Source organism: Chionomys nivalis, chromosome 3, assembly GCF_950005125.1.
Source record: "Chionomys nivalis chromosome 3, mChiNiv1.1, whole genome shotgun sequence".
Lineage (NCBI taxonomy): Eukaryota > Metazoa > Chordata > Mammalia > Rodentia > Cricetidae > Chionomys > Chionomys nivalis.
The window spans coordinates 99,413,245-99,426,237 of NC_080088.1; the positions used below are offsets into that span (position 1 = coordinate 99,413,245).

At 50.3% G+C, this 12,993-nt stretch overlaps 1 protein-coding gene across 2 annotated transcripts in view; it reads left to right on the forward strand.

Moving 5' to 3' along the window:
* The window catches only part of Eln (elastin), a 43,563-nt gene that overhangs the window by 9,923 nt on the left and 20,647 nt on the right, over positions 1 to 12,993 (forward strand). For both annotated transcript variants that reach the window (XM_057765667.1, XM_057765668.1), the window contains exons 4-14: positions 631 to 663; positions 4,135 to 4,164; positions 5,595 to 5,630; positions 6,871 to 6,981; positions 7,593 to 7,730; positions 7,811 to 7,882; positions 8,535 to 8,582; positions 10,508 to 10,579; positions 11,333 to 11,362; positions 12,199 to 12,270; positions 12,760 to 12,801. In XM_057765667.1, coding sequence (XP_057621650.1) covers positions 631 to 663; positions 4,135 to 4,164; positions 5,595 to 5,630; positions 6,871 to 6,981; positions 7,593 to 7,730; positions 7,811 to 7,882; positions 8,535 to 8,582; positions 10,508 to 10,579; positions 11,333 to 11,362; positions 12,199 to 12,270; positions 12,760 to 12,801 — 684 coding nt within the window. The remainder of the gene's footprint in view (positions 1 to 630; positions 664 to 4,134; positions 4,165 to 5,594; positions 5,631 to 6,870; positions 6,982 to 7,592; positions 7,731 to 7,810; positions 7,883 to 8,534; positions 8,583 to 10,507; positions 10,580 to 11,332; positions 11,363 to 12,198; positions 12,271 to 12,759; positions 12,802 to 12,993) is intronic.

A 12,993-nucleotide genomic window follows, 5' to 3' on the forward strand; every position in this document is an offset into this window, starting at 1 on the left:
ATCTCCTCTCTCAACAATCCTGCCAGGTGGAGATTAACTCCTCTTGAGGGAAAAAAAAAACTGAGAAATTGCTGGAGATGTTGGTGCATGCCTATAACCCCAGCACTGAGGAGGTAGAAACTAGGGATCAAGAATTCAGAGTCATCCTTGACTATATAACAAGTTCAAGACCAGCCTGAACAACATGAGACATAATCTCAAAACAAGCCGAGAAGCTGTCACTCAACAAACTCCAGAGGGAAAGATGGGCTCCCAGAGACTCCATGACTAAGCAAGAGAACTTTCTAGGCATCACCTCTAGCACTTGAGGAAGAGACCCACATACAGCCCTCACCCTCTACTGTGGGGCGGGCGTAAGCAATGGATAAGTACTAAGAGATAGGAGGAGGTACATGCCTGTAATACCAGAACTTGGGAGTTAGGGGTAGGAGATTCAGGAGTTCAAAGTCATCCTTGGCTATATCATGGATTTGAGATCAGCCTGGGCTATGATGAGTCCCTGTCTCAGACAGACAGACAGACAGACAGACAGACAGACAGACAGACAGAGACACAGAGAGAAAGACAGACAGAGAAAGGGAAATGAGTCACTTCTTCCCTGCCATTCATCATCATCTCTTCTCTCTGCAGGTCTGGGACCTGGAGGAAAACCACCTAAACCAGGTAAGATCTAAGCAAGGCCCCTGAAATGGGGAAGGTAGGGACTCACAGAGCCATGCCTGGCAAGGGATCCAAAAGGAGGGAGCTGTAGGCAGCAGCTATCAGGTATCAACAGGTATCAACAGGCTAGAGTCAGGCCACAAGTTGGCCGGACACAGGAGGTTGGGGGCAGTTCAGTGGCCTATGTCCAGCATGGGCCCAATGTGCCAGCTTCCTGGAGAGTGTCCTCTGCTCCCAGTCCCAGAAAAAGAAAAACCCTGATGTCTCAGGCAAAGCAGCATCTGAGGTCCCCACGGTCTCCTGTAAGGTAGCACTTAGAATGGAAGACCCCAGATGCTATATCTAGACATTTGACTTCTGACCCAGATGTGAGTTCAACTTTAAAGCTAAACCTGACCCCTGGCCCCAGATGACCTCCCTGCCTGTTCCCAGCCTCTTTCCAACTATGTCTAGATCATGGAATTTTCTAGTAAGGAAAAAAAAATCATAGCTCTGCTTCATCAGCTGTGCTGGGATCTTCCAACAGTGGTCACTCTCAGCTTTGAGGTGGCAAAGTGGTGAGGGGTCTTTCAATGAAATGCTGTGGAATAAGAAGCAGGTGGAGGCCATGGTCTGGTGGCACACACCTGTGATCTTAGCTCCTTAGAAGGTTGAGACAGGAGGGTTCTGAGTAAGAGAGGTCAGCCTCAGATAGATATCAAGACCTGTTTCAGAATAAAAGGTAGAAAGAATACTAAGGATATAGGTCAATGGTAGAGCACCTGCCTAGAATCCCCCAGTGAGGGGCTGGGGTGTGGCTCAGTGGTAGAGACCCTGCCTAGAATCCCCCAGTGAGGGGCTAGGAGTATCACACCAGGGTAAGCAAGTTGGAAACCCTGTGTTGCATCCCTCTTAATAAACACACACACACACACACACACACACGGCACCCTAGTCATATTGATGCCCCTCCCCTGTGTGTGATGCTCTCTATGTGGCATAGGCATCCCCACCCAGTGCCTGCCACCCTGGCTCCAAAGTCACATGCTCCTGGACAGTTGGAGGTCCAACTGCTCTTACAAAACCCTGATGACAGATGACCCAACTACTAACGAATGTGCGAGAAGCTGATTCTCCTTCCCTAAACTCTATGGGAGTTGTGAAACTTCAGGACCAGGGCCAGCAAGGGAGGAAAAGAACGGGGCATCTGGACAAGCTAGGTTCTAGGGGCTGAGAATTTTTAAAGCCAGGAGATTCCATGGCTCGTTAATTCTCTTTGCGGTACCAAAGATGGAACTCAGAGTCTGTTATATGCAAGGCAAGCACTCGACCACGGAGCTACATCCCTGGATCTCTTTTTACATTTCTTCAAAAACTACTTTCATTTATTGGTTTGTATATTTATTTATTATGGGTATAGTATGCATGTACCCCAGTGTGCCTGTAGAGGTCAGAGGGTAACTTTTGAGCATTGATTCTCTTCTTCCACCTTGTAGGTTCCAATAATCGAACTCATGTTGTCAGGCTTAGTGACAAGGGCCTTTACCCACTGAGCCTTATTTTTATTTTGATACAGGCTCTCCCTAAGTTGTCCAGGCTGACCTTGAACTATATAACCCAGACAGGCCTTGATATATAGATCCTGCTGCCTCAGCCTCCTGAGTAGCTGAAACGGTAGGCATGTGCTACCAGGTCCAGTTCCTACGGTCATCTTTCAGCCTCAGGATACATAGACGGAAGTCCGTAAAAGGCTTGGCCAGGCCACCATGAATAACCCGATGAAGGTCCCCACATCCTGGCTAGAGGGATGTCCGGGCCTGCCCAGGCAGGATGGGATGGAGTGTAGGGATTGTACAGATTGTGTTTGGGAACAATTAATCCCCAGGGAGCAGGGGTGGGTGACTTGGCAGCTGCTCCTCCATGTGGGTGCTGTAGGCTGGCCCCTCCCTGCCTGAGCTCTCAGTGGGGGACCAGGCAGCTGGGAACCAGCTCTGCCCACACCCAGAGCACCAGCTGGAGGCCAGCAGGCTGGCCAGCCACTACAAACAAGGGGTATGGGCAACGATGAGAAGGAGGCAGGATGAGTATCCACAGGACACCCATGTAGGCTGCACATAGTAGGTGTTCCCTGCTCACACAGTCAGTGGCCCTAAGAAAGTAGGAATCATGGAAGCCACGAGTAGATGGGCATATTAGCCGAGCACAGGGGCAGAAGCCTGTCGTTCCAGCATTCAAGAGGCAGAGGCCAGAGGACCTTGAGTTCAAGGCTACAGAGTGAGTTAAGTGTTGTGGAAACTGAGGCAGGAAAATCACCAGTTCAAGGCCAGTCTGGGCTATATGCAAGTTCAAAATCAGCCTGAATTATACAGTGAGACCCTAAGTCAAGAAAGCAGAAGATGAGAGATAGATAGATAGATAGATAGATAGATAGATAGATAGATAGATACCAGACATAGTAACACAGGACTTTAACCCTAGCACTTGAGAAGTAGAGACAGGCAGATATCTACGAATTTGAGGCCAGCCTGGTCTACATAGCAAGTTCCAAGCCAGCCAGGGCTACACAGTGAGACCCTTTCTAAAAAAAAAAAAAAAAAGGCTGGGTCTGGGTTTGTGGCAGCTCTGTTGGTTGGTAGAACACTTGCCTAACATGCAGAAATCCTGGTTTCCATCCCTAACACTGCATAATAGAACACGGAGGCCTGTGCCTGTAATCTCAGCAACCAGGATGTACAGACCAGGGGATCAGGAGTTCAAGGTCATCTTGGCTGCCCATTGAGTTTAAAGTCAGCCACAGCTACATGAAACCCTGTCTCGAAAAGGAAAGTAGGGGAGACTAGAGAGATGGCTTGGCAATTACGAGCACTTGATGATCTTGCAGAGGACCCGAGTTCAGTTCCCGGCATGCACATATAACATAGCTCACATGTAGCTCTGGTTCCTGGGAATTAGACTTCCTTTACTGACCCCCCACCAGCACCAGACACACACACGTGATGTACACACATACAAGCAGCCTAAACACTCATACATATAATAGAAATAGATTAAAGATCATCATTTAGGGGACTAGAGAGGTGGCTCAGTGATTAAGAGCATGTACTGCTCTTACAGAGGTCCCAGGCTCATCTCTCAGCACTCACATCAGGCAGCCCACAGTGGTCTGTTATCTCAGCTTTGGGGGATCTGACAGCTGTGACATCTGTGAGAACCTGCACCCATTTGCACATACCCACACACATGACACATACAAATGCACATCATTTAAAAAGATAAAATACATCTTTTTAAAAATTATCATTTTAAAAGTCATCATAAAGATGGGTAAACTGAGGCTCAAGAAATGGTAAGGTGACTCTTTCATCTACAAAGACCATGGGAAGGAGCCCAGGACCTGAGTCTAGAACTTTCTGACCCCGAAAAGAAGGGGACAGGCCCGGAAGGCCCTGGGCTCGTAGCTGTGATCCGACAGTAACTTTTTCTCTGTCTCTTCAGGTGCCGGGCTTCTGGGGGCCTTTGGAGCAGGTGAGTCCGAAAGAGAGGGAGAACAGAGGGTGAGGATAAACTGCGCAAGACTGCTGATAAAGAGGGGCAACCGCAGAGACCAGGCCACTCCCAAACTTCACCCCAATCTTTCTTACTTCCCATCCAGTCTTGTCCTCTCAGCCCCTCCATCAGACAGGAAAGATCTGAGCGTGCCCCCGATCCTCTACAAGCGTAGGAAACAGGGCTAGCTTCAGGGGAGCTGTTGACAGAACTGGGGAGTGACTGGGAGGTGAGACCAGGAAATGATTGAGCCAGGCAGCCCCAGTCCCTGCCCACCACCATATCATACTACATGGCTCATTACAGACCCACCTTACAGATGTCTGCAATATACACACACTTAGAGGACTTTTGCTACATGCTTGGCAATCACTATACTAAGTTATATGCTCAACCCTCTTACAGTTAGAGGATAAGTGGGGAAAGCTAGTCAGAGGAGTGAGAGCCAGGTAGACCCCTCCTTAGCAGCAGACCCTATGCATTGGGGGGAGGGATCACTTAGAGGACTTTGCCCTACAACTCTAGACCCCACAACCAGAGCTGGTGCTGGCAAGAGATTTTTCCCATAATTGGAAACAAGCCTGCCAAGGCAAGCCTCCAAAACTCCAACCTAACTGGGCCCATCGGTCAAGGCCAAGGCCGTGGAATGTCTCCTGAAGGAGGAGAAGGAATGATCGGGCCCAGATGTGGAAAGGAGAGAGCCAGAGGGACCCATTTGGCTTCTCATGAATCTTAGCAAGGAGGATTCTGGATAGAAGGATGACTAGATGCTCTACAGGAAGAACCCCCAGGACAGGGGATGTGGCTCAGATCACACAGCCCTAACCTAGCATGCATAAAGCCTAGGACCACATAAACTGGACTTTCCTATTAACTGCCTAAAATCCCAGCATTTGGGAGGTAGAGCCAGGAGAATCAGAATGTTAAGATACATAGCGAGTTTGAGTCAAGCCTGGGCTACGTGAGACCGACTCAAAACACAAAAAGCAGGAAGTGGTGGAGACACATTTACAGATACAGGGTGAGGGGAGGGGTCTATGTCAGGATGTACAATCAAGGAAGCAGAGAAGATGCCTGGCGTGACAGCTACTAATGGGAGCAAGGCTGGCCTTGGAAGGCTGAGGGTTTGCTTACAGACCACTTCCGCCTTCATAGAAAACCAGCCAGGCATCCTAGGAGACGCACGAGCCAGTCACACTTGTTAGAGATAATCAGTCACCTCCACACAGAGCATTTGATTACTATCTGATGGCTGCAGATTTATCAGAACCATTGCCCTCCACCACCACAGAACTGAAGATATAGGGACCAGCCTAGACACCCACCCCACCCACTCCAGCACTCGTCTTACAAGGAGCCCAGGTGTGAAACCCACATCCTTAACTTCTCTTCCTCTCTCTTCTTCACAGGCCCTGGAGGAATCGCCGGTGCTGGCCCTGGGGCAGGTTAGTGTGAACCCCTGAGCAAGATGCCAGCCTCTCACACCAGCCTGGGGCACCTGCCTGGGATAAACAGCAGTCAGGGCACAGAGTGGAAAGCAGGTGTTGATGAGATGAAGCATAACACCAGTCATCTGCTCCTAAGAAGCCACCCAAGGGGACAATTGTAATAGAGAGATGAGACTAGAGGGAGGCATCTCCTTGCTGGCCCAGCAGATCTGCCCACCAGAAAAGGCATCGGAGCAAACTGGGGACCGGAGATGGTGTGGTGCAACGCTCAGAGTACCAGCGCTTGGCGAACAAAGGCATAATGACATGGGTTCAAGGCCAACCTGGGCTACATAGCAAGTTCAAGGCCAGCCTAGCTATATCGACCTTGTCTCAAAAAAAAAAAAAATTGAGGCTGGGCATGGCAACAGACACCTTTAATCTCAGCACTCAGGAGGCAGAGGCAGAAAGATCTCTGTGAGTTCAAGGCCCGCCTGGTCTGCATAGGGAGTTCCAGTACAGCTAGAGTTCCACAGTGAGATCTTTTCTCAAATGCATATTTATATATGCATTTGTATATGTATACATGCACATGTATATGTATACACACATGTATACATACATGTTGAGACTGGGCTTGCCTGCTCTGGCTTCCATCTCCAGCACTGCATAAACCAGAGGTAGTGAAGTGCCTGTGAACCCAGCACATGGGAGGTGGAGGATCAGGGAGTTCTCCATTATCCTCGGCCTCATAACGATTTCCAGGCCAGCCTGGACTACATACATAGCCAGACTTTGACTCAAGGACTAAGAGATTCACACAGCTTTGTCTGGCCGAGCTGAGCAGCTAGACATAGGAATCCTCTAACACAGTGGTTCTCGACCTTCCTAATGCCAGGACCCTTTGATACAGCTCCTCATGTTGCGGTGACCCCCAGCCATATTATTTCTCATTGTTATTTCATAGCTGTATTGTTGCCGCTTATGAATCATAAAATAAAATCTGTGTTTTCCGATGGTCTTGTACCACTGCTGTGAAAGGGTTATTCCGCCCCCAAATGGTCACAACCCACAGGCTGAGAACCGTTGCTCTAACACATGCTCCTGTCCTGGTGAGCAGGGCCAACCATGTTGAAGGCCTTCAGAGGACACGGAACCTTGAATACTCTCCTGAGTGGAAGGGCCCAGGCTGGGCTGAGGTTCTGCAGCTCCCACTGAGCAGGGCACTTCCGGACCTCATTTATGCTCTCTTCCATAGGTCTCGGGGCCTTTCCAGGGGCAGGAGGTGTGGTGCCTGGTGCAGGAGCCGCAGGAGCTCTGTTGCCCGGAGCGGGGCCAGCTGCAGCTTACAAAGCTGCTGCCAAAGCCGGTGAGTGGAATATTTTTGGGATAGTTCTATCTGCCCCGTGACTTTCCCAGACACTGAAATTCTCAGAGAACGCTCCCTCACCCAGACCCAGGAGACAAGAGTTGTGGGGTGGGGTGGGGAGATCCTACTTCCCTGGGGAGATGATGTGGGCCGCTAGTTGTACCCAGTCTTTGCTTTTTTGGGGGGGCGGGGGGTCGAGGCAGGGTTTTTCTGTAGCTTTGGAGCCTGTCCTGGAACTCTCTCTGTAGACCAGCCTGGCCTCGAACTCACAGAGATCTTCCTTCCTCTGCCTCCCGAGTGCTGGGATTAAAGGTGTGTGCCGCCACCACCACTCGGCTTGTACCCAGTCTTTTTTTTTTTTTTTTTTTTTTTGGTTTTTCGAGACAGGGTTTCTCTGTGGCTTTGGAGCCTGTCCTGGAACTAGCTCTGTAGACCAGGCTGGTCTCGAACTCACAGAGATCCGCCTGCCTCTGCCTCCCGAGTGCTGGGATTAAAGGCGTGCGCCACCAACGCCCGGCTTGTACCCAGTCTTAAAGTGGTTTGGTGACAGGAGAGACCTTAAGGCATGGTCCCTGTCTGATCCCTGAACTCTCCTGCTTCTGGCTATGCAGGGGTCGGGCTTGGTGGAGTCGGTGGCGTTCCTGGTGCTGGAGTTGGTGGAGTTGGTGGAGTCCCTGGTGTCGGAATTGGCGGCGTCCCTGGTGGTGTTGCTGGTCTTGGTGGCATTGGTGGCTTAGGAGTATCAACAGGTATGGTGACCAGACTTGAGTGACTCAAGGTGGTGCCTGCAGACCTGAGTGGAGTCAGCTCTGCAATTCCTTCCATTCAGGTGCCGTGGTACCACAAGTTGGAGCTGGAGCCGCTGGCGTCGGAGTGGGAGCAAAGCCTGGAAAAGTTCCGGGTCAGTGCAGAATCTATGGGGGGGGGGGGGAGGTTAGAGGTCAGAGGTCTAGGAGTCCGCTGAGGTCAGAGCCCTCTCCTGCTCCAACAAGCTGGAAGATGAAGGGAGCAGTACAAACTGGATCCGGGGGCAGCAGATCTGTTTGGGCAATGGGGCTGAGTGACTTGATCCTGGCTTCTAAAAATCTCTATGATCTTGGAGCAAAAAGAGACCTCACAGACGGGCTCTGGATCACAGATGGGGAAACTGAGGTTTTAAATGTTGAGTCAGAACAGAAGGGCCCACAGCTGTTCCCGGTAGAGCTGGAGGGGAGCCCAGCATCCTGCGGCACCCCCATCTGGTGCTCATTTGGCCCCATGCTCTTTAGGAAGTGACTTCAGGTTAAATAAAAGGCAAACATCTGGAAGCCTTTAGACTTGAGGTGGGCTGGCGGGGCTGCGTCAACAGGCTGTGGGCTCCAGAAGACAGTTAAATCGGGCCTTGGAGGATGTGCAGGCTCTCTCTGACATGGAGCAGGGAGTGCTGTGGTCACGCTCTATCTGGCCCAAGCTATCCCAGTGCGCACACTGGCTTGCAAGGCCTGGACCTCTTGTTGCCGCTGTCTGAAGGGACGGCAGAACCTCTACTAAGTTCCTTGTTCTTTTGCCTCCAGGTGTTGGTCTTCCAGGTGTGTACCCAGGCGGAGTGCTCCCGGGCACAGGTGAGAACGAGAAGGATGGACTGGGGATGTAGGTCAGCTGATACAGCGCTTGCTTAGCATGGGTTCCATCCTCAGCATCCCATAAACCAGGTGTGGTGGTGGTACATGCGTTTAACTCCAGCACTTTGAAGGATGGGGCATAAGGATCTTAAGTTTGAGGTCAGCCAGGGCTACATAATGTGACCTGATTTCGAAAAACAAAAAGTGGGGCTAAGGAGATGGCTCAGAGATTAAGAGCACAGGCTGCTCTTCCAGAGGACCCTGGGTTCAATTCCTAGCACACATATGGTTGCTCACAACAGTCTGTTGACTCTTCTGTTCTCCAAGGGCATCGGGCATGCGTGCAGTGTACAGACATGCACCCAGGCCAAACACCATACACATAAAATAAAGATAATTTTTAAAAAGAGTAGGTTGGGGATGATTCAGGGGGTAGAGTACTTGCCTAGCATACACAAAGCCCTGGGTTCCACCCCCGGCACCTCCTAAACCAGATAGGGTGACACACTCTTGAACTGCCAAAGCGCGGAAGGTGGAGACAGAGTTCAAGGTCATCCCTGAACAAGTGTTGGGCCAGCTTGAACTCTATCAGAAAGAAAGAGGAGGGGGGAGGAAGGAAGGAAGGAAGGAAGGAAGGAAGGAAGGAAGGAAGGAAGGAAGGAAGGAAGGAAGGAAGGAAGGAAGAAGTTGGGATCTACCCTCTTGCTCTCCCTCCTAAAACTGAGACTAGCTGAGCCCAGTGGCTGTTTCCCTAAGTGTCCAAGTTCAACTTAATGAACACTGGGTCCTTGGCAACCGAGGTCAGCTTCCCCAGCCCCACCCAGTCCCTCACCCCAGGCCAACACCCTCATCACAGTCTTAAAACCGTCCTCAGAGGACAGATGGACTCCCTAATGTAGCCAGCTTCTTCCCAAAAGTCCTGAGTCACCAGGCATTGGCACGCCCAGGAAATGTGCCCTACAGGAGACCCCCTAAGAACTGTCCCTCACTTCTTTCCCTGCCAGGACCTACCTCCCCACCCAGCAAGGCCTCCTGAAATCCCCCAAAAGCCCAGATTCAGGGATTTGCTGACAGAGCACCCCTTCCTTCCTGGTTGAGGTAGCCAAGCCCCAGGGGAGGCAGGAGAGGAGGGAAAAATCGGGCAGATTCCAATCCATTGTGAGGTAGCCACCAGGAGGCATGGCACACTGGCTGGGCCTCTCCGCGCTTTCTCCCATCCAAGTACTAACTAGCTCCATCCTACTTAGTTTAGCTTCTGCAATCAGACACATTCAGGGTGGTGCGGCTATAGATCTCTCTGTCCCTTTCCTCTTGGTCACGATGGATCTCTAACTTACAGCTGAGGTCCACCGAGGCTGAAATCAGGCTCAGATGAGTTGGGATTAAGAGTCGGATCTTCCAGCCAGGCCTAGTGGCACAGGCCTGCTACCCCAGCCATTTGGAAGGCTGAGATAGGTGAATCAGAAGTTCAAGTCTGGCCTGGATAACTTAACCAGTCTTTGTTTCCAAAAGAAGAGCACTAGGGGTGGGGGCATGTCTTGGCATTAGAGTAGCCACCTAGAATCCCCCAGTGAGGGGCTGGGGTGTGTGTGACTCAGTGGTAGAGCACCTGCCTAGAATCCCCAGTGAGGGGTTAGTACATGTTTGTGACCCTGGGTTCCATTCACAGCACCACCAAAAATAAATAAATAAATAAATAGATAGATAAATAAATAAATAAATAAATAAATAAAATTCTCTGAGCTTGAGCCACACAGGGGAAGGAAGTCCTTACCAACTGGCCTTGCTTTACTTGCCCTGTGAGTCAGTCATGCCTGTGATTGGCCGTCAGTACAGAAACAGATTAGTTAATAGATCTAAGGTGGGCAGGGGTTGCCAAGCAGAGTTTCCCTTCTCTCACTGTCACCCATGTCTTTGCCCATCAGGAGCTCGGTTCCCAGGTGTGGGGGTACTCCCTGGAGTTCCCACTGGCACAGGAGTCAAGGCCAAAGCTCCAGGTATGGATATCCATCTGTGCTGGGGGTCAGGGTAGGATCCTCTGTCAGCCGACAAGCCATGCTGACCTAGGGTGTAAAGGATACCTTGGGATTCTAGGCTTATTTGGGGACTTCTGTGGGGACAGAGGGGCACTTCTTATGTCCCAGCCCTGCTTCTACTGGCTAGGAAGAGCAGAATGCTGTTCAGAAAGCCTGAAGAGTAACCCTGACTTAATCCCAAGCAACTCAGGAGGCTGAGGCAAGAGGTTTAAAAGTTCAAGGCCAGACTGGGCAACCTAGTGGACTGGGCCACTGTTTCAAATGCAAAGTAAAAAGAGGGCTGAGGGGTAAGGCTCAGTAGCAGAGCACTTGCTTGGAAAGCCCTATTGAGTCAGGTAGTGATAGTGTACACCTTTAATCCCAGCTTGGGAGGCAGAGGCAGGTGGATCTCCAATTAACAGGACAATCAGGGCTACTCAGAGAAACCCTGTCTAGAAAAAACAAAGAACAACAACAAAAAAAAAAAAAAAAAACTAGTGAATGAATGGGGCAGGATAAGCTTTATTTAGTCATGGAGGTCCTGCCTAGAATCCTCCAGTGAGGGGTTGGGGTGTGGCTCAGTGGTAGAGCCCCTGCCTAGAATCCCCCAGTGAGGGGCTTGGGCCATTGCTCAGTGGTAGATCTCTTGTCCAGCATAAACAAAGGAATGGAGCCATGGCTCTGTGCCCTGCACCCTCGGCACTGGATTGCAGTAATAGCTCTTTATCTTTGCAGGTGGAGGTGGTGCTTTTGCTGGAATCCCAGGTGAGTTGAAGCTGTTCTCCCTAGGTGAGCTAGACACCCAGGAACCTAGCCATGCCTGCCCCATCTCCCTCATGTCTCTCACTGCAAGGCTTGATGAAGTGTTTAGCACACAAGTATATGGACCTAAACTCCATCCCCAGAACCCACATTCTAAAAATTAATATATATATATATGATATATAAATATATAAGGGATAGATAGATAGATAGATAGATAGATAGATAGATAGATAGATAGATAGATAGATAGATAGGCAGGATTCAACCCAAAGTGTCATCAGTCCCAGGCCACCATAATCCCATAACCCAGTGGTTCTCAACCTGTGGGCCACAACTCCTTTGTGGGTTGAGTGACTCTTCCACGGGGGTCATTTATCAAATATCCTGCATTTCAGATATTTGTGTTACGGTTCACAACAGCAGCAACATGACATTTATGAAGCAGCAATAAAAATATTTCTATGGCTGGGGGTCACCACAATGTGAGAAACTGAATTAAAGAGTCACAGCATTAGGAAGGCTGAGAACCACTGCTCTAAGTCAAACTCCATCGATGTGGATCCAAAATGAACCGAGATACCCAGCAGTGCCCTAAGGCAGCACAGAGGAGTGCAGGAGTGTGACTCTGGGCTCCTGCCAGTCCGTGGTTTACCACTGGGTAGTGCTTATCTGACCCGTGACAAAGGGACAGTGAGGCCCTCTGTGTAGGACGGTTCCAGAGTGCCATGGGGAATAATTTCCCTCCATCTGAATATCGTAGACTGACTGACAAGGGGTTGAAAGAAGGCTGTTACCCCAAGGCCTGGGACTCTAATTTACTTTCTCTATTCTTGCAGGGGTTGGGCCCTTTGGGGGACAGCAGCCTGGTGTCCCACTGGGTTACCCCATCAAAGCACCAAAGCTGCCAGGTAAGCCAGAGTTGGGTTTCAAGATGCTTGACCAGGATGGAGGGAGATGGTCCAGGGGGCAAGCACTTGCTGCACAAGTGTGTGTGTGTGTGTGTATACAAATTTGTACACACACACATACAAATTTGTACACACACACATTTATACAAATTTGTACACACACACATATACAAATTTGTACACACAAGCACATCTATCCATATCATCACTCCTTCTCTTCACCCATTCTCTACATCCATCACTTCTTCTACCCTTTTATCTCCCCATTATCCTACCTTCCTCCTACCTATCCCATTCCATTCATCTATCCATCACTTCTTCCTTATCCCAATTCATCTCTCCATCCATCCCTCCTCTCCTGCATCACACATCCATCCCTCCATCCACCTACACACCCTTACCTACCCCTTCCTCCCACCCCTGTGCCTACCCTAACTATCCATCCATGCTCTGATCTTTTACTCCACCCATCCCTTGCTCTGCTCATAGGTGGCTACGGACTGCCTTATACCAATGGGAAGTCACCCTATGGTAAGTAGGCCCTCATGGATTTGTGGTGTTCTGACCCTTTCCTGTTCTGTGGGCCTGGCAAGGGTACTGAGGCCCCAGCTGTGGACCAAAAGCATACCCAGCTAGACTGGAGTAGGAGCAAGGTGCTAGAATAAAAGTTCTCAAAGAACAAAGACTGGCTCTGGGGGCGTTGCCTAGCATTCAGTCCTGGCC